Source organism: Scomber scombrus, chromosome 5 (assembly GCF_963691925.1).
Source record: "Scomber scombrus chromosome 5, fScoSco1.1, whole genome shotgun sequence".
NCBI lineage: Eukaryota > Metazoa > Chordata > Actinopteri > Scombriformes > Scombridae > Scomber > Scomber scombrus.
The window spans coordinates 10298659-10318035 of NC_084974.1; the positions used below are offsets into that span (position 1 = coordinate 10298659).

The 19377-nt window shown below is 38.6% G+C and overlaps 1 protein-coding gene across 1 annotated transcript in view; it reads left to right on the plus strand.

Moving 5' to 3' along the window:
* The window catches only part of dync2h1 (dynein cytoplasmic 2 heavy chain 1), a 154574-nt gene that overhangs the window by 46290 nt on the left and 88907 nt on the right, over positions 1–19377 (plus strand). The window contains 18 exon segments of the mRNA XM_062418496.1: positions 184–307; positions 467–588; positions 867–953; positions 2407–2533; positions 3290–3431; positions 3873–3982; positions 4392–4412; positions 5058–5156; positions 5916–6039; positions 7642–7805; positions 8919–9038; positions 10616–10750; positions 11743–11886; positions 13968–14057; positions 18115–18180; positions 18271–18327; positions 18400–18456; positions 18784–18915. Of these exon segments, the coding sequence (XP_062274480.1) occupies positions 184–307; positions 467–588; positions 867–953; positions 2407–2533; positions 3290–3431; positions 3873–3982; positions 4392–4412; positions 5058–5156; positions 5916–6039; positions 7642–7805; positions 8919–9038; positions 10616–10750; positions 11743–11886; positions 13968–14057; positions 18115–18180; positions 18271–18327; positions 18400–18456; positions 18784–18915 (1921 nt within the window).

Here is a 19377-nt window from a genome sequence, read left to right on the forward strand (position 1 = left end):
CATTTTCAGGATGAATAGTCACTTTATTTTATTTGTCTATCTTATAATCTGTCTCTATCACCCTTTCACACATCATCTTTCATGTGTCTCTCTCTTTCTTTCTTCATTCCCTTATTTGACCCATTTACCATCCTTTCTTTCTCTCTCTCTCTGGTTTTATTCCCTTCCCTCTTCTCTCTGTAGCTTCCTGGCTAAGCGTGGTGTGAGGGAGGACATAGTTACATTTGAAGCCAGGAACATCACCCCTGAGATTCGCCAGAGTGTGGAAGAGCTGCTCAACAGGAACAAGGCCTCCTTTGACCCCAAGGTTAGCTAGACGTGGTAGCAGAATTATAATTAGATATATGGTTGTTGGATGTTATTAACCCTGTTGACTTTTTTTGTTGGCTGAAGATTGTATTTCAGCCACTATTGTAACAATTGTGTTGTAATGCTGTTGTTGTTGTTGTTATTATGTTGTTATCAGAATGCCAAACGTGCGAGTGCAGCAGCTGCTCCTCTGGCTGCCTGGGTCAAAGCCAATGTCCAATACTCCCACGTACAACAGAGGATAGAGCCACTGGAGAGAGAACAGGCTGGACTACTGGAGTAGGCACACACAGACACACACACACACACACACACAGACACACACACACACACACACACACACACACACACACACACACACACACACACACACACACACACACACACACACACTTTGAAAATATTTTAATAAAGAATATATAATTGACTTAAAGAAAATAAAGAAATTGCAGTTATTTTCCATGATTCCATGCTTCTAAGTAAAAAATTAATTTGTGGTCGTGGTCTTGGTCTTGATAATGAAATACTTTCCTGTGTTTTTGTGTCTGTGTGTTCAGAAACCTGAGGAAAACTGAGAGTAGGAAGAATAAGCTTGAGGATCAGCTCAATTCTGTTGGAGCCAAAGTCAACGAGTTGAAAGAGAAGTACGGCTCCATCTTTCCATCAACTTATTTGAATCCTTCCATACCTCTGACTGAATATTTCACCTGTAAATGTTTTTTCATCGTTGTTACGATGTCATACGTTTCTTTTTGTAGACCATAATCCAAATTTTTTAACCTCACAGTGATAATCATCTCTTTATAACTTGCCCTGACTTCAAGTTGACTAAAATAGAAAGCCAAAATAAACTTGTTTTATTTAATGTGTGGCTGAACCAGCAAAATGTAGTCTGTGGTGAAAAGTAAGTAGGACTGTAAATTCTGTGACTTGGATTGCAAGCTTAAGCCGCTGGAGCTGACTCAGCTAGTTGTCTAACAATAACATTACCAAGAAGTAGAAAGAAAGATAAATTGTTATCCTCTGCTGGCAGTGCCTTTTACACACTGCCAGCCATGCAGCGTCCCTCCTACTCTGCTGCTTTCACTCTTCCATCATGCAAAAACAAGGGTATAAATAATCAGTAATGCCCTAAAGAACAGGTTACTCCCCCACTCTTTTAAAATTGGCTAGACACAAGTCTCACTATATATCAGGCCAAAGTTCAACAAAGGTGAACTTAACACTGCAAGTATGATTGCACCCTTATGCTCTCTCTGTTGCTCTTTCCACCATAATCTTCAGCCTTGGCTCTCGCCAACAATCTGTCCTGCCATTTTTCTTTCCATCCATCCCTGTTGATATGAATATCTCATAACAGAGTTGAACTGAAAGATATCTTACTTGCACTGGCCTTTCACAATTTTTCAAGTATTTCTTAAAACAACAGTCATGTGCCCATTTGATCATGGAAACATGTTTTGCTTGCTGTAATCACTTATCCTGTTCATAGTGACCATTAGAAGCACTTACAATGTAAGGAATGGGAGACAAAATCCACAGTTCTTGTTTTGATACAAAAATTATTTTAAAGTTAATATAAAGCTTCAGTCATCTGAGTTAGTCAAATACAGTACATATCCTCCACAGTTACAGTGTTTTAAGTTTAAAATTCCCTCTTTCTGTCTCGATGGACAGTGTTTTCATCTTCAGCTGCAGTGGAGGTATTGTAACAAATAGAGGGAATTGGAGACTAAAAACACAATAACTTTGAAATATAGTGATTTGATTTGACTCATTTGGATGGCTGAAGCAGCAAGCAGCATATAAGAAACTTTTAAATACATTTTTTTTTTTACAGAAGGAGGGCTTTGAATTTTGGTCTACATCACTTACATTGAAAGCACATTATGGCGGGGATATCTTAATGGCCAGTATGACCAGAAGGAATGATGCTATAAAAAAGTGTTAATGTTCATTTAAACACCTGACTTTTGTTTTAAGCCCAGTTTTAAAAATTGTGAACCTGTCCTTTAAAAAAGTATCAGTATTTCAGTTTTAAATAATGAATGTCCAATTTAGCTTTCTCCTTACTGATCCCTCACACTCTTTGTTCAGGTTCCAGTGTTACACTGCAGAGGCAGCTAAATTGGAGGCGGAGGTTACAAAAGCTCAGGACACAATCACTGCTGCCCAACAGCTCATATCACAACTGGACGGAGAACACACACGGTGGAATGCACAGGTAGGTTGATGTATGGGCGTTGATTTGCGTATTAATGTGGGAGGTTATACACATTTACTACGAAAAAGGCTCATTTACCATGCAAGATCAACAGGAGGTGTGTGTGTGTTTGTGTGCGTGGGACAAGGGGATAGATCCTGCCTTCTTGGGTCCCTTCTGGCTGTTTTTACTACTCTCCACAGCATCTGTCTGCACCTTAATTAAAACACTCAATCTCTTCTTGACACACACACTTGCACACACACCCTCACACTCACAGCCTCCCTTAAGGCTTGCACCGAATATCCAGTTTACTCTCTACTCACGTATTTTCATATACTCACACATACACACTTCATCCCCAACTCTTAGGCACACTGTGCAGCAGCTTTGGTTCGTTATATGTTAATGCCTCTAAGCTTTTTAAGTGTTTCAGGGGAAGGAAGAAACACATATACACAGGTACACAACTACAGAGTAAGAGGTACAGAAATAGACACATTTTGAGTTGAAGTATAATAGGTATAATACCTAGAAATGACTGCAGTAATGTCACTTTACCTCCAATATGCAAGAGTGTGTTCCTTTTCTGTTTCTGTCCCATGTTATGAGCACGTAATACAACTTAGAAGTAGCATGCAATACTTAACTTTCTTTTTCCTCCATCTTTCTCAAATTTCATCTTCTTTTTTTCCCCATTATTCCCACGGAAACCCCTTCCCTCTCACTCTATCTTTTCTGTTTGTTTCTTTCTCTCTCTGTCTCTCTTTCTATTAGATGTCTGAAATAAAGAATGAGTTGGATACACTCCCTTTGAGGGCCATGCTTGCTGCAGCCTTCATCACCTATCTGTCTGCAGCTACTGAAGATCGTAGAAAACACTGTCTGGAGACATGGATGGCTCAGTCTGGACTGCAGAGTAAATACACTTTTAATGCTAACACACTAGCAACAGCATGTCTAAGCAGCCCTCACAAACACACTATTAACCACACACACAGCACAATGCACTGTACATATGGTACATATACAACACTTGAAAGTTCCTGTAAATCACCCTGAAAGTGAAGTATGATAAATTTACTTGATTATTCTTAACCATGAACCACTCTTAGTCAAAACAACTGCCATCTCTGGGCATTTATTTTTAATTTACTTGACAAATTAACTTGATATTGTTTCTGAGTCCCCTTGTCCACTGACTGGCTTATCCACAACCATCAGTAAACTTTGCTACCCAACTTAAAGTGTGATATATGTTTTTCAGTCATCGATAACTGCAGCATCTGTCGTCTTCTCATTGAGCAAGTATAACAAGCGTCAAGTCTACATGTATTTGTTTTGCGTTTGTTCCCATCAGAGTTCGACTTGCGGTTGTTCCTGTGCTCGGAGAGTGAACAGTTGATCTGGAAGAGTCAAGGTCTGCCGTCTGATGACTTGTCCATGGAGAATGCAATAGTCATACTACAGGTTAGAGGTCAATTTTCCTGTCTGTCAATTGTTGTTGATCTCGCTACTTTTACTGTCATTGCAAATATATATTTATTGACATGACAGTTGGACTTGAGTTAAAGCAATTCAGTCACAAATAATAGATATGGGCTACATATTATATTATATTCCCTCTCTCTTTTCCCTTTCTTTCTCTCTCAGGGATTTCTGTTTCTTTGTCTACCTGGTTATTTTGCTTTTTGCATTAAATTATTTAAAAAAAAAACAACAACATTTGATGTCAGTTTACAATGTTACACTGTTAATGTCACTTTTTGAACAGCATCACAGTACGGTATAAATACAGTGATTGCTCTTGTTGTCATTCATCTGTCCTCCATTTGTCTATATTGTGTTTTTGTGTTGTTTTTACCATTCCTGCCTCCAGATCAATGCACTCAAATTACGGGTAAGAAGTTGCTCCATCACTCATCCTTGTAGTCTACACTTTATTTAGTCTAGCTGCTGTCTCTTTCACTTTGTGTGTGTTCTTCTTGTATTAATTGTCATATACACTCAAATTACTTTGAAACTCAGTACTTTGAAATTCAAAGAACATTTGACACATACTGTGAATTCACCCATCCACACCTACCCACACATACCTGGTTTTGTTGCTTTTTGGATGTTTATCTCTTACTTTTGTTTGGACAACTGACTCACATCATTCAATCAACTTCCTGAGTAAATATCTACAAAGAAAGGATAAGTAAATTGCAACAGAATTACTAAAATATAATTTTGGTAATAATTTGTTTACTTTGATCAGTACGTAGAGTAAGAAATGACTGAAGGGAATTAACTGTCAAACAAACAGGTTTGAGAAGGGGCAAGAGACCATGAAATAGAAAAGCACAGGATGAAAGGAGGGTGGTGATTTCATTCCTTTGTCATAGGAGTGACGCTGGTCGATAAGCATGAAAGCAGCGAAACAGAACTGAGCTACATGCGCACTCACAATCGCGCACTCACACACACATCCCTTTTCTGAGTAAAACTTTCCCAAAATCACTTACACTGAAACACATTTTTTTTATCATTACTCTCTGCTCAGAGTGTTGCCTGTCCATTCCTGATCGACCCGTCATCCCGCGCTACAGAGTGGCTGCGTACACATCTCAAACAGCACCGACTGGAGGTTATCAACCAACAGGTACACAGGCACACACAAATACACACAATGAAGGTGATGAACCTTCAAGAATCAAAACGCACACACATATTCTATGGAGAATTGGAGGAGAACATGAACCATTATTTGTGCACACTGGTGATATGTTTTGTTAAAATCAGTCAATCCTAATTGATTGTTAAAGGTAAAATTATTTCTTTTTTAAAGTCCTGCATTAAACTATTGTAATTGCTGTTCTGTCCACCAGGCACAATGCACCAGTGGTGTTGGAGCTGGACAGTAGCTATGCATCATTTTCATTTAATCCCCCTTTTGATATGAAGATTTTGATGTGTGCATTATTTATATGTATCATTTGACATTCAAGAAAAAAAAAACCTATATTATTGATTGGTTGCATTTTTATGTTCCTATTTGTTCTCTGGTTTTGATCACTTTTCATCTCAGTTTGTTAGATGATGATGACGATTTGTCATCCTTGATGCACATGAATAAATATCTGAGGCTGTAGCAGAGTTGATATGATAGTTCACATCCCTGACTAAAAAGGAAACGTGGGGGCTATGACAGTTGCTCACTCCTTTTAGTTACATGAACATGACATGACACAGAGCCAGGATGTAGCAGTCTGGCCAGATGACCTTTTAATGTATGTGTAAGCTTTCAGGATCCTTAAAAAAAGTAAGCTGATGTGTAAACTGATAAATGACTGGCTAAAACTTTACACTGGAATTAATGGTATTCTTACACTTATGTATCTCTGTCTGTGTGCGTCTATAGGATAGTAACTTCATGACATCCCTGGAGCTGGCCGTCAGATTTGGAAAAACCCTCATCATCCAAGAAATGGATGGAGTTGAACCTGTGCTCTACCCACTGTTGAGGAGGGATCTTATTGCGCAGGGTGTGTATGCACACACACTAACAAACACAAACACTCACAGACACTGTTATACACGGTGAAAGTGGGAAAAATTATTGATTGTTAGATGCATCACAGTTCTCTCAGTTTTCCTGCAGTCTTTAACACTTTTAACTTGTCATAATGTTTGACTTTATGTGGCTCCTTTTTCAGCTATGCTGTTGCCAGCAGGTGATGCACCATGTCATTAGAGTGACAAGTGTACACTATGTAAAAATGGTATGAAAAGCCTTCAGTAACTACAGATAATGATGAAGTAAGGAGCACAGTGTTGATCCTCAACATCAGCATTACAGATGATTACGGAAAGAAAAGCTTGAGCAAAGCAGGGGGTGGATGCATTAAGATAATTAAAGAGAAAATACGAGATTGTCACACTGGCAGTGCTCTCTTCCAATGCCACCTAATGCACATAATGTAATTATCTCTAATATAACAGTTTCCATTTTTATACAATTTCAGAGAAAAGGTGGTGGTTTATCAGTTAGAACTTTTCTTTATTAAGTTTCCTCAGTCTTTGCTCCATTTAGTCTAGAATGGGTAAGCTTATAGAAGTACAACACAGAGCAAAAAAGGCTAAATTTATATTATTTTACGCCCCAGTTGTCTGCAAGGTCATGCTAACGACACATAGACACACATGCATACAATACAGTACACACACTATCACAATTTATAGACATGTCCTGGCTCCTGGGTGACTTCAAGAACATAATCTCTCTTTACATAGGATCATTTATTCCATTGTCTATACTGTATATATTTTTTTATCAAACCAGTGAACATAAGTTGAAATTTAAAAGACAAACACATTTGTGAACATCTCTTTCCATGGTTAAGGTTTATTCATTGTAGCCCAAAGTCCTCAGAAATAGTGGTTGTTTGAGCCATTGAATCATTTAAAAAGCTGGAATACTTAAAACTGTATATTTAAATGATCAGAAATGAATATTTACTACAAAAAATCAGCATGATAATGTGTTTTGTAGTGCTATGTATATCTAACAATTCAAAACAAAATCAAAAGGAGAACCACAAAAATGCATCTCATGTTCATGCATGGTTCTTTTTGAAGCTGTCCTTCAGCGATATGTTAGTTTCCTGGCTTAGATAAATGCATACCACACACAGTGGCAAATAGCTACTTTTAATCATGTGGGTACATGTAAACAGAGGTTGGAAACATACCTGTGAAAATGAAGGTGATTTATGCGGCCGTGAATCATCTAGGGAGAGGTGGTTGTCTGAAGTTGAATTGGTAAGAGTGGGTGCAGTGAAAGTGTGTGAAAGGGCAAGTTATCCATTTAAGATTGGTGTTGAACACAATGAAAAAAGAGGCAAGACAGCATGGCAGTACTGCACTGCAGACATCTAGAAGACAGATAGTTGAGAAGAAAATAAAAGTGTGAAAATAGGATTTCAAGTTAAAACAAAGTTGTACGCTTGTTTGATACAGTATTGCTTACAAAGGCTGTTTTTCTTTCTGTCCCCTGTCAACACACACACACACGCACACACACACACACACACACACACACACACACACACACACACACACACACACACACACACACACACACACAGGTCCTAGATATGTGGTTCAGATAGGAGACAAGGTGATTGACTACAATGAGGACTTTCGTCTCTTCTTGGCAACACGGAATCCCACTCCTGTCATCCCCCCTGACGCTGTTTCCGTGGTTACAGAGGTCAACTTCACTACTACTAGGGCAGGACTGCGAGGACAGGTAACCCACATATACATACACAAATGCACATGTGTACAATCTACTACAATAGCACAGCAGTAAATGGAGCCTCTGTGAATCTACTGTATGGTCAGTTTTTGCTGACACTTTGTTGGAGCAGAGTTGATTAAACTCTGTGGTACGTGACAGAATGAAAAAGTGTATTAAAAGGTTTTATGCTATTGTAATTACAGCTTCAAACATGCTCCAGATGTTTTGTTTTTCATCTTGGAGTTGGAATCAGTTTAGTGCTTAAGGCTTCATGAAAAAAAAATCAATGTGGAACAAGTGCTTTTAAAAAGAAATACTATAGTCAGTGTTGTGCATGAACGCGTTCATTGAACGAAAGTTCATGAACTCGTTCATAATTTTGGTGAACTTGAACGAACGAACGGTATTTCTGCCTGATGAACGATACTATGAACGCGTTCATTCTGGTGTCCGTGAACGTCACGTTCACTCTTTTTAAATTTCGTTCAATAAGTGTTGCCCAACCGTTGCGTGTACTTCTTTGTCTGTGCCAGATTATGCCTAAAAAGTCCGAGAGCGCCACAGTTGAGTAGAGCTATCTGGCAACCATAGGCAAAGGCAGCCAGTGTCGCACTGCTCCATGCGTCATCAAAACAAAACAAAACAAAAAACAGCATGGAAGCAGCATGGAAGCGACAACAGCATGTGGACATAAGGAGGTCTCATATAATTATCTCAGCGATTTTTATGAGAAAATCGACAAGGAAGGGAACAATCTAACGTTTATGTGCAAACTCTGCCCACCGGCTTTTTCAGTGTTAAACTAATGAAATAATTGCTGGCTGTGGCAACAGTTTTAAAAGAGTATAGTTCGCAACGTATTGAAAAAAAGAACTGAACTAGTTCATTTTTTGGAGCTGTGAACTTAGTTCATAATTTGGAATTATGAACTATGAACTGAACTAGTTCATTTTAAAATGTGTGAACTATGAACTGAACTAGTTCATGTAGAAAGTGAACTTTCCCAACACTGACTATAGTATATAGAGTACGAACTGTATATATCATCATATTGTGCATGTTCTTGTTGTCATATTGCACCATACTTCCACTAACCCATTTATTTGTGTGTGTGCCCTTTAGCTTCTAGCCTTGACTATACAGCAGGAGAAGCCAGAATTGGAGACTGAGAAAACAAGACTACTGCAACAAGAGGAAGACAAGAAGATACAGCTTGCTCAGTTGGAAGAATCTCTGTTGGAGGTACACACTCACAAAGAAAGTACAAAGTAGAGGATAATTCTACAAGTACAGAAGCTTGTTGCCTGACCAGCACCCTATTACAGAACTTTTTCTACTTTTTTATGTTGCTTTTTTCACACCTAGTCCTTGTTCCTATAAAAGCACAGTTATATACCCCAGTAATAAAAATGGCTTTTAGGTAATATAAGGAAAAATGGGGTGCAGCTTCTTCTTTCTTCAGAGCACTGCAGTCCCTGTTAGAATGAGACAGTGTGTACAGACTGAGCAGAAGGAGTCACTAGTGCTACAACGACGATGTAATCTGTCACTGGCTTCCCTCCCTTGAACACTGCCAAGTATGTTTAATAGAGGACTCAGTCAAGCCGGAAGCACTACTGCTGGGTGTTGAACCTGTCTCTCTGTGTTGGTGGAAGAGTGGTTTCCCCTCTGCACCACCTAGGAGCGTTATTCACTACACTACCTTAACTGTACCTTTAGAGTTTAGACTGAATTTGTGGAAACTTAAAAATAATCAGAAACTACTTTGTAACCTCATGGTAGCTCAAAATGTATGCAACTCGGTGAATGTTAAATGTGCATGCATCTAAGGAGAAACTGTCAGCTTTACCTTACGGTTATGGCATTGCATATCTTATTACTAGTTTGAGAACTAAGCAAAATTGTCTCTGTGCAAATGTAATATTAAACTGTCTGGAAGCTTTTCCTGGATTTAAACAATAATTTTAGCAAGTAGTAAAATCACAACTTTCTGGCTTTGGATTCTTTTCACTTATCAATGCACTTCAGACTTCTAAATAGAGATGTGTGGGCAGGCTTTGTGTCATTGTATATTTGTGTTAATGAGAGAACGGAGCCAAAACGTCAAACAGATTGTTGCTGTCCATATGGGGCGTCCTGTACTTCCACATAGAAAGCTTAACGCATGTATACTTTCACAATCAATCACACACACATTGACATAAAAAAGATGGACAATGTTATACATAGACATTCAACCAAAACCACTTTTTGTGCACAGTGTAAGGGAAATGTGGACACACACACACACACACACACACACACACACACACACACACACACACACACACACACACACACACACACACACACACACACACACACACACACACACACACAGATAGATAGTGCCAAGAGCAGGATGTCAGCACTTCAGTGGTACTAGACATGTAATTATTTTAGAATTGTAGGAGCATATTCGACTTGACATTTCCATGCTCCACTGCGTTCTCATCTATTTTATTTGAATTTATTTGAATACATTTTATCAGTTCATTTCAGAGAATAGATTCAACAGGATGAAGTAGGGGAGTGATGGCACTCACTGAAAACCCCAAATCAGTTTGTTATACAGTAACATGACATCTTTTGCTCCTGCAACTCTGATCAGATCACATATTTCAGCCAATTGGCAGATACATGACAACATATTCTCTCCTGTGAATCCCCACGACACATTTTCTCCTTCTTCTTACTTATCAATTATGCACTTTCTGCCCTTATCTAATCATTTGTCTGTTTTTATTTTTCCGTCTGTCTGTCTCTTTTTCCTGTGTAAGACCCTGGCTACAGCTCAGGGTAATATTCTGGAGAACAGGGAGCTGATAGACAGTCTGAACCAGACCAAGTCCAGCAGTGCGCTGATCCAGGAGTCACTACTGGAATCACACAGGCTGCAGGCATCGCTGGACCAGGTACAATACCAAAGGCACACGTGCATGGACACACAAAGATTCTGAAAACAATGCCATGAAAAGCAGTATTTGTTGGCCAATCTCACTGGGACACTTTAAGAAGCTTAATTTTTTGTTAAAGCTGTATTGGCAACAGTAAGAAAAAACTTCCCCCCTCTAACTGGCTCACAAACTACTTTCAGTAATCCTGAAAGCCTAGCCAGCCAATATGTATTCTGAGTAAAACAAAGTTGGTAAGATATGCTTAAATGTATTATCACATTTAAATAGACCTGAAATAAATCAAGATAATTAGTAAAGAAAATGTTTTCAATTCTTACCATTTCAAAGAGAATCAGCATTAAAAACTGCATATGTGTATGTACCAAGCATCATCAGCATTCTTGCCAGAGTTTAGTTTAGGTAGGTATTTCCCTTCTTGAGGCCTGTCAGAGTCTTTTAGCTCACTAGTTAGAGAGCGAGAGGTAGTTAGCTGGAGAGAGAGAGACAGACAGGGCTGTGGTGCAGAGAGAGAGAAAGAGAGAGAGAGAGAACACAACAGAGAGAGACACACAGTCAGAAATGCTGCTACAAACATCAGATTGTACATATGCACGAGAAAGGAGTCGCTACAGATGCATTACATTTCATAATCATCCACTAGGGAGCAGTGTTTCACCAGAACTGTGTTTTTAGCACGGTTTGTGCTTTTTTGGTTTATTTATCGTATCTCTCCTGTTTCTATCTTTCTCATGTGCACCTCCCTGTTCTTATCGTATCTCACGGTGCCTATACTTGTTTCCCTTTCTCTCTCCTTCCATCTTAATTTAAATAAACATTTTCTATTCTTTTCTGCTTATCCGTCCTCACATATCTCTCTCTTGTATCTTGTATCTCTTGTATTTTCTGTACCAATCTCTAAAACCTCTGTGGTTCTTTTCTGTTGATTCTTGTTTTTCTTTCTCCCTCCCTCTCTCCCTGTCCTTTCTTCCTCTTTTTCCTTGTTGTTTTAGGAACGGGATGCCTACCTGCCTCTTGCAGAGAGTGCCAGCAAGATGTTTTTTGTCATCACTGACCTATCGAAGATCAACAATATGTACCGTTTCAGCCTAGCTTCCTTCCTGCGCCTCTTCCAAAGGGCTCTTCAGACCAAGAAGGTGACTGCATGCCACACAACTCTTACAATACTTTTGATTCATTTGTCAATTATTTTCTTGATTGTATGGTCTATAAAATATCTCATTCACAAAAAAAAATTTTTTGGACCGACCAAGAGTCTGTTAACCAAAGATGTTCAGTTTACTATCATCAAAGACCAAATATACCTAAAAATATTCACATTTAAGAAGCTTTTTTTTGTAAATAATGACTCAAAAATCAATAGGTAGCGATTAATTTGCACAGTTGGAAAGTAATCGGTTAATTGTGTTTTAAATTATAATTGTGCATTAATATGCCCTTGAACTTAAATCAATATCAATAAAACACCTTAATGCACCTACACAGATAATTAAATCAATAGATGGATAAGCAAAAATAGTGTGTCAGTCATAAAAGTAGTCATTTTTGTTATAGTTGTTTTTGTACAGTCGATCCAAAACATAAACGCAAGACAGTATAATGACTTGGGCATACCTAGCAATACATTAAGTCTATTTTCTGATAAACTAGCTTCATTCTCTTGATTTAATTTTAGTTATATGCAGATTTAAATTTATTTCAGAGGTCGGCATTATTTCTGTTCATTTTTGTTTTCTTGTAGTGAGTTTATCTCAGTTTGACCTGTGCTGCTAGATACCCTCATGGACAGTCTGTCACACAGCAGTCCTCCATCTGAGCCCTAAACACACTCTGATAACAAGAACACACATACACACACCCCCAAACAGTGGCATGCAGACATTGGGTTGAGAGATTGAGAACTAATTCCCCAAATCCTGTGTGGGTTGTTAGAGCCAATGCTGTCATCCAAGAATGTCACCAGGCTGCAGCTGGTCACCACTGTTACGTGTTTGTGTGTTCATGTGTGTGTGTGTGTTTGTAGGTAGGTTTGTGGACACGTTCAGTAAGTGTGGTCAGAAAATGCTGCATGGTCTCCCTTTGTGTTATTTGGTTGTTTGTTGTATTGAATGAGCATGTTTAATTTGCCATGAGCTGCAGATGGTTCCTGAGATCTGGAAGAGAATTTTAACCTCTCAGTACTGACATAACAAACAGCGCCTCTTATTTGCCCACACAAACACACTCACACATACGTTTGTCTTGATATCCTTGTGAGGACACTCATTGACAGAATGCATTCCTTAGCCCCTTACCCTAACCTTAACCACTACAACTTAATGCTTAAACCCAACGTTTACCCTTAAATGAACCTCAACCAAATTCTAACCTTAAATTTAAAACCAGGTCTTAACCACTGATCCAAAAATAAGCATTTTGCCAATTAGTGACATGGCTTTTGTCCTCAGTTGCACAAGCTGTCCCCAGTCAACTGGTCTTATGTCTGGTTTATGTCCCTAAAAGTGACTTAAGTCAAACACACAGTATGTTACTGGCACTTATAAAAACAGGTGAATCTTACATGAATCTTGCAGAAAAGCTCACATATGCACGCCTACTATTTATGACAGAATACAGTTGGGCAGTCCCCATTGGCTTCAGCAGAGCCTGAAAGCAGCAGAGATTCAAACAGGAGAAACAGAAGGGCATGAAGGCTGAACTTGGAGTAGTGGGCAAAGAGAGGAATCCATCTTTAGTTTTTCTCTTTTTCTCACCATTTTTCCTTCATTTCTCTTGCATTTTATATGCTCTAATTCCCTTGTTTCTTCATTTATCACTCTTGGATTTACTCCGCATGCACATTATGTTTTCAAATGCTTTGAACCATTAACGTCCACCACTACTCTTGTGCCTCTCGTCTCATCTCTGGTAATTTGTATATTTGAGAGAGAAAGAATGAAAGTGTATGAAAGAGAAGTAATGTTGCAAGCTGTCTCGGTGTCTATGGCTGTTGAATGAGACAAAAATGTTTTATTTCATCGCCTCTCACATACCTCGCAGATACTAATTTAGATTAAAACACACACCACACACTTGCACTTTATCATATCTGACTGACCACTAACCCTGAGAAAAATATCTTTTAAATCATATTTGTGACAGCGTGTCCACATGTCTAATATCATCTCAACCAGTTTACCTGTCCCTCCTCTTTTTGTATTTTTCCTTTCTCATTTAGGAAGCAGAGAATACTGAGGCCAGGATAGCTGCTTTGGAGGCAAGCTTGAAGAATATGGTGTATGAGTATGTCTGCCGGTCGCTTTTCAAGGTAATAAATACACTTGCACACATAAAATACATCAAAAGCAGCCACTCTAAAATGCCTGCCATCACTCCAGTCATTTGTATAGCTGATAAGTGGGTTAAGTTATGTAGTAAAAGCAAGTGAGGCATTTTGCTTGATGTAAACAATCAGAAGGATTTGCATTTCAAAACTGGGTCATTGTGTTTTGAAATATACAGTTTAAGACCCAGACAGTTTTATGCGTACAAAGATATCCCTAAACATATTATTCATTACGAGCCAAAGCAATGTGTCCACTTCTTCCTACTCTCAACTACAGTGGAATCCTTTGGCCGAGCTACTGATGTTGTTATGAATAAGTCTGTTAGAAAGACAGAAATCTGTTCAATGTTGTAATATGGAGCAGTAGCGCAGTAGAATTCCAATTGATTGTTGAGACCAAATGCACAATCCGATAAACACATTTACACATTTATACAATCAACAATCTGCAACTAACACAGTAATGAAGTGTCAGATATTGACCAACACGGCAGTCATTGCATCGATCAAGGAGTAAATGGTAAATGTAATTTATCTTTCTCTGTGTGTGTATGTGACAGTTTCAGGCAAATGTAGGAAGGCTGTTATCTGTTAATCACATCTATGGGCTATCTACTCAAAACTTGCACACACACACACACACACACACACACACACACACACACACACACACACACACACACACACACACACACACATAAATACCGGCAGCCCACTTATTAGCAGTAAGGAAACACTGGATTATCAGTGTTACTGTCAACACCCCCATCTGTGCTACCAAATAGATAACTAAAAGGAGGGAAGGAGAGTTGGGAGAATGGGTCCATGGAAAAGACGTATGTGTGATAAGGAAAAAAAAGAAAATGATAATTAGAGAAGAAAAGAGAATCGAGAACAGAAAACATCCTGGAATATACATATTTGGGAATATTTACAAGCCACAACATTTCTTTTTCCGTGTGGCAGTGGTTCCCAAACATGTCTTCAAGGGTCTCTGGCTGTTCCTGTTCTATATATGTACACACACTATCAACAGCAACACAACTGGTTCAGCTTAACAAGGTATTGATTGAGCATGACTACATACATATAAAGCTTTGATAAAGAATCAGGGTTACTCTTCCATGTATTGATTGATGAACCTCTCGTGTGCATAGATTGTTATGCATGGGTGTAAATGTATTAAGCTTTCTTCAAATACGAATATTTTCATTTAAAATCAAAATAAAATGGGCTTCAGCGTTCTGAAATAAAGAGAAGGAAAATGAAATGTGAAATGGAAATCACAGATATGAAATAGAAAACAATATGATATATTACACTGAAGCTTCTACACCAAAGTGGCTATATTAGTTGAAGCTTAACATTATTGTCTGGGTGAAATCAAATGGCATCACATTATTTTGGACTGGTTTGGTACATGGCCTTTTTATACTAACTCAATTAATTTAAAGTTAGGTTGAAAATCCCATCATTAAATAAGAAAGTAGAATGTGAACAGAAGAAAGAAGTGTACTTAATGCTAACACTGCAATCTGGACCTGGATGTGTAACTTTACCTGTGACAAAGTAAGTAGTGTAGATGCAACAGTTTCAAGGCTTTGTCACTCATCTGATCCATGCATAAAGCCCAGGTGATTGTAAATCTTCCTGTTTTTGAAAATGTTCTTCAGTAGAGAATATCCAAACAATAACAATGTGAAGGTTATTCTTTTTTGGAAGGTGTCCTTTGGAGGAGTATACTCTTGGATTGTATTTTAGAGAGTGAAGTGGTAAACCCTCAAAGATGGAAAACAGTAACATTTTGGGAATGAAACCAGTTAATAGGATGCAACTTTAAAAGTGGGATAAGTCTTGTACACCGGTGCTTCCTGTACACCAGTAGAATGCAGAGAGAGGCTGTATCTGGATATGGTTATAGGGCTCTAAAGGGTCGTCCACACTAAGAGCCATAACTATGAAGATAATGATGTGAGCATCTACACTTATGAACTGTAAAGTCCTGTAAACAGCGGTGTCAAGGACACACTGCACGTTCCAGCTGTGTTGGCAGCTAATGAAAATTGATAGACTATTGATGACCTGTTACTGCTGTATGTTGTACAGAGGGGAAAAAAAGAAAAAAACCCAGGATGGTTCACAGGCGGGTAGTAATTCAGTGTGCTGTATTCAGTATTTCGGGGCACTAGTTGCTGTGATGTTTCAGTATTTACAGACCAAACTGATGTTAAAGCGCGTTGTGCAGAAGTGCACAGATGACCAGCATTTATTGTACACTGGTAGGTATGAACACAGATCTGAAGCCTAAAAGATTAGCTAACTTTGTTATTTTTCCACTGGATGGAACAGAGGATGCTACTTTGTTTGACTCTGGGACTGACACAGAGTCAGAGGACAATGAGCTTGGTGAGCTTTACAGTGACTTGGGTGCAATATTTGTGCACAGTGACAACTCTGATGAAAAGTTTTGGGGTCTTGAGAAAGCATACAGCTGTACACTGTATCAAATGTGTAGGGTTACTGTGTTCTTTTAAAAGGTTTAATTGAAACTCATAGCCTAATCCGAACACAGTCTGAGTTAATATACAGGTCCAATTGAGTTAGGACATCATTACCGGACCATTAACCATCAACCCGACACACTGTCTCGGGTGTAATATGTGTATTTAGATTGTGTTTCAAATAAAAGTAGATTGAAAAAGTTTTGGTGTAACTCGTATAAATGTATGTGTTTATAAGTGAATAGCTACTGGTCCATTTAAATAAACCTTCGTCTTTAATAGAAAAACATTTTCCCCCATATTGGGCCCCTTCGAAATAGACTGCCTCTTATACACCGGTGTGACTTATTTACTGTTTTTTACGGTATGTGGATGTCTATGTGCAAACACTTGCTATGTTTGCTCTTCATGTATACCAGAGTGTGAAGTGGCAGGTATGAGCTTTCTGGAGGTTAACTGAGTGTGCCAGAGAGAATTTTGATGCTCCACTTGTGAGCATGGAGTAGTTTGAGTTGTAGTGATGTGCTGAAGTGTGACATGTTCCAGGTTGAACTGTCTGCTGAGGTTCCTGTCCTGTCAGAGTATCAGTATGACAGCAGTTCACACGCACGCACACACACACACATGCACGAACACATGCACACATGCACACACGCACACATACACACACACACACACACACACACACATGCACACACGCACACACACACACACACACACACACAAACACACACACACACACACACCCCTTCACAGACTTTTATCCTCATTTCACCGTTTGTTTCATTTGTCTCTGAAACACACACACACACACACACACACACACACACACACACACACACACACACACACACACACACCAAAAACAAGTGCCAGTCTTTTCTTTGACCAGTCATATCATATTGCTTGACTCTCTCTGTTCAGCTGTATCCACTGTCAATTCAGTAGATGGGGATGAACTTAGCAGCTTGGTGTAAATCATCTAGACATGGGTTCAAGAGATGAACCGTGGAGAGGGTCAGAGAGAGGGCATGATAGTGTAGAGCTCTAGTTCACTGTAACCTGAAGGTTAGCCTCACCGCCGCTCAAGCTGCTTCTACAGCTGTTCGTAAAAGTACAGAATGTAATATTCAATGACAGGCAGAACTATGAAGGTTTCTGAAGATGGGTAATATGTAGAAAATACTTAGGCAATGCTGTTCCACTGGGAATGTTTCATTTTATTTACTTCTGTATAATCACTTTAAATGGGAGTAAAATATAGGATGATTTTCCATTTGTTCAGTTACAAAATAGGAAACTCAGTTCATACAGAGTTAACCCATTGAAGCTAGTTTGATTATGTTTCATCATATTCCTAGATTTGAAGTTCTAGTCTGTAACAACCAACAGCTTGTGGACACACATCTTAAAATGGGCAAATTACTAGGATTTTTTTTCTTAGTCTGGAAGAAAATTGAACTTTTCATAATAGCATGTTCTTCTATGACATAATCCCTCTATGTATCCATGTCTCTCTTGTACTCTCTCTCTGTCAGGCTGACCAGTTGATGTTTGCTATGCACTTTGTCAAAGGCATGCACCCTGAACGCTTGCAGGAGAATGTGAGTATCATTAAGGATTTATTCTATGCATTTGTAGGATATCATTAACATTTATTTAAATGGTCAACCTCAACTCTGCTTTTGTTGTAGGAATGGGATGTATTCACTGGATCAATTGTGGCAGAAATGTTTAAAAAAGAGGTGAGAGTGAGATAATTTTTTTCTGAGATTAGGAAAACACCATACTGTCTCTTTCTCTGATTTACACTTCTCTCTTAGCAGGAGTTCCCATCTTGGATTGATCAGGAGAGACATGGAGCAGTGGCAATTTTTAAAGTAAGCACATTGATGCACACATTGCATATATTGTACATGCACAGCACAAAATACAAATAAAGTCATGCACTCTTTAACATTTAAACCAATGTGTGACAGCCTGCGGCTATAACCAAATCATTCTTAATATTATATGTATGGATAATTATTTGGACGTTTGAATATAATATTCAACCAGCAGACACAAAAAACACAAAAGTTTATTGTGATTAAAATGGAAAGCCAGTAAAGAAGCCTGCACATATGTAAAGATTTAATCTATGTATCTTACATTATTTCTTGACCTGTCTTTCAGTGTTTTTAACTTTTGTCATTCCTCTTTCAAAGGCTACATTCCCGGCCCTCTACCAGTCGCTCAGCTTGAGTGACTCAGACCTTTGGCTGTCCTTCTCGCGGAGCTCGCAGTGTGAACAGGAAATCCCCTCCTCCATTGCCAAGAAGATTACTCCCTTCCAGCAGGTTAGCTTTCAATCAAAAAACAGTTGTTTCATAATCCACATGGAACTGCTTATCAGTATATGAGAAGTCTACACAGATCTAAAATTCATATTAGTTTCTTCTTCCAAGAAAGATTGTGTTTTCATCCCAGTTTATTTTCTGTTTCTCTATCTGTTAGTAAACAAGATATCTCAACTATCTCAAACTGTAGCGCACATGTCAGTGAAACCCCAACACATTTCAAATATGCTTGTTGAAATGACACAGTATTTTCTTAGAATGTGTTGAATACAGATTTAGCTAATCTCATTTCAAAGCATGAAAGAAACACAATTCATTCACCATGAAAGTCAAGTATATGCACTTGTCTGTCAAAAAAGCTGACTCATTTACTTTGTATTCTGTTCTCAAAAATATTTAAAAAAATGAACATCTCAAAGCCTCTGTGAATTTGACAATAGGTAACTATCCAAGACTTTTTGG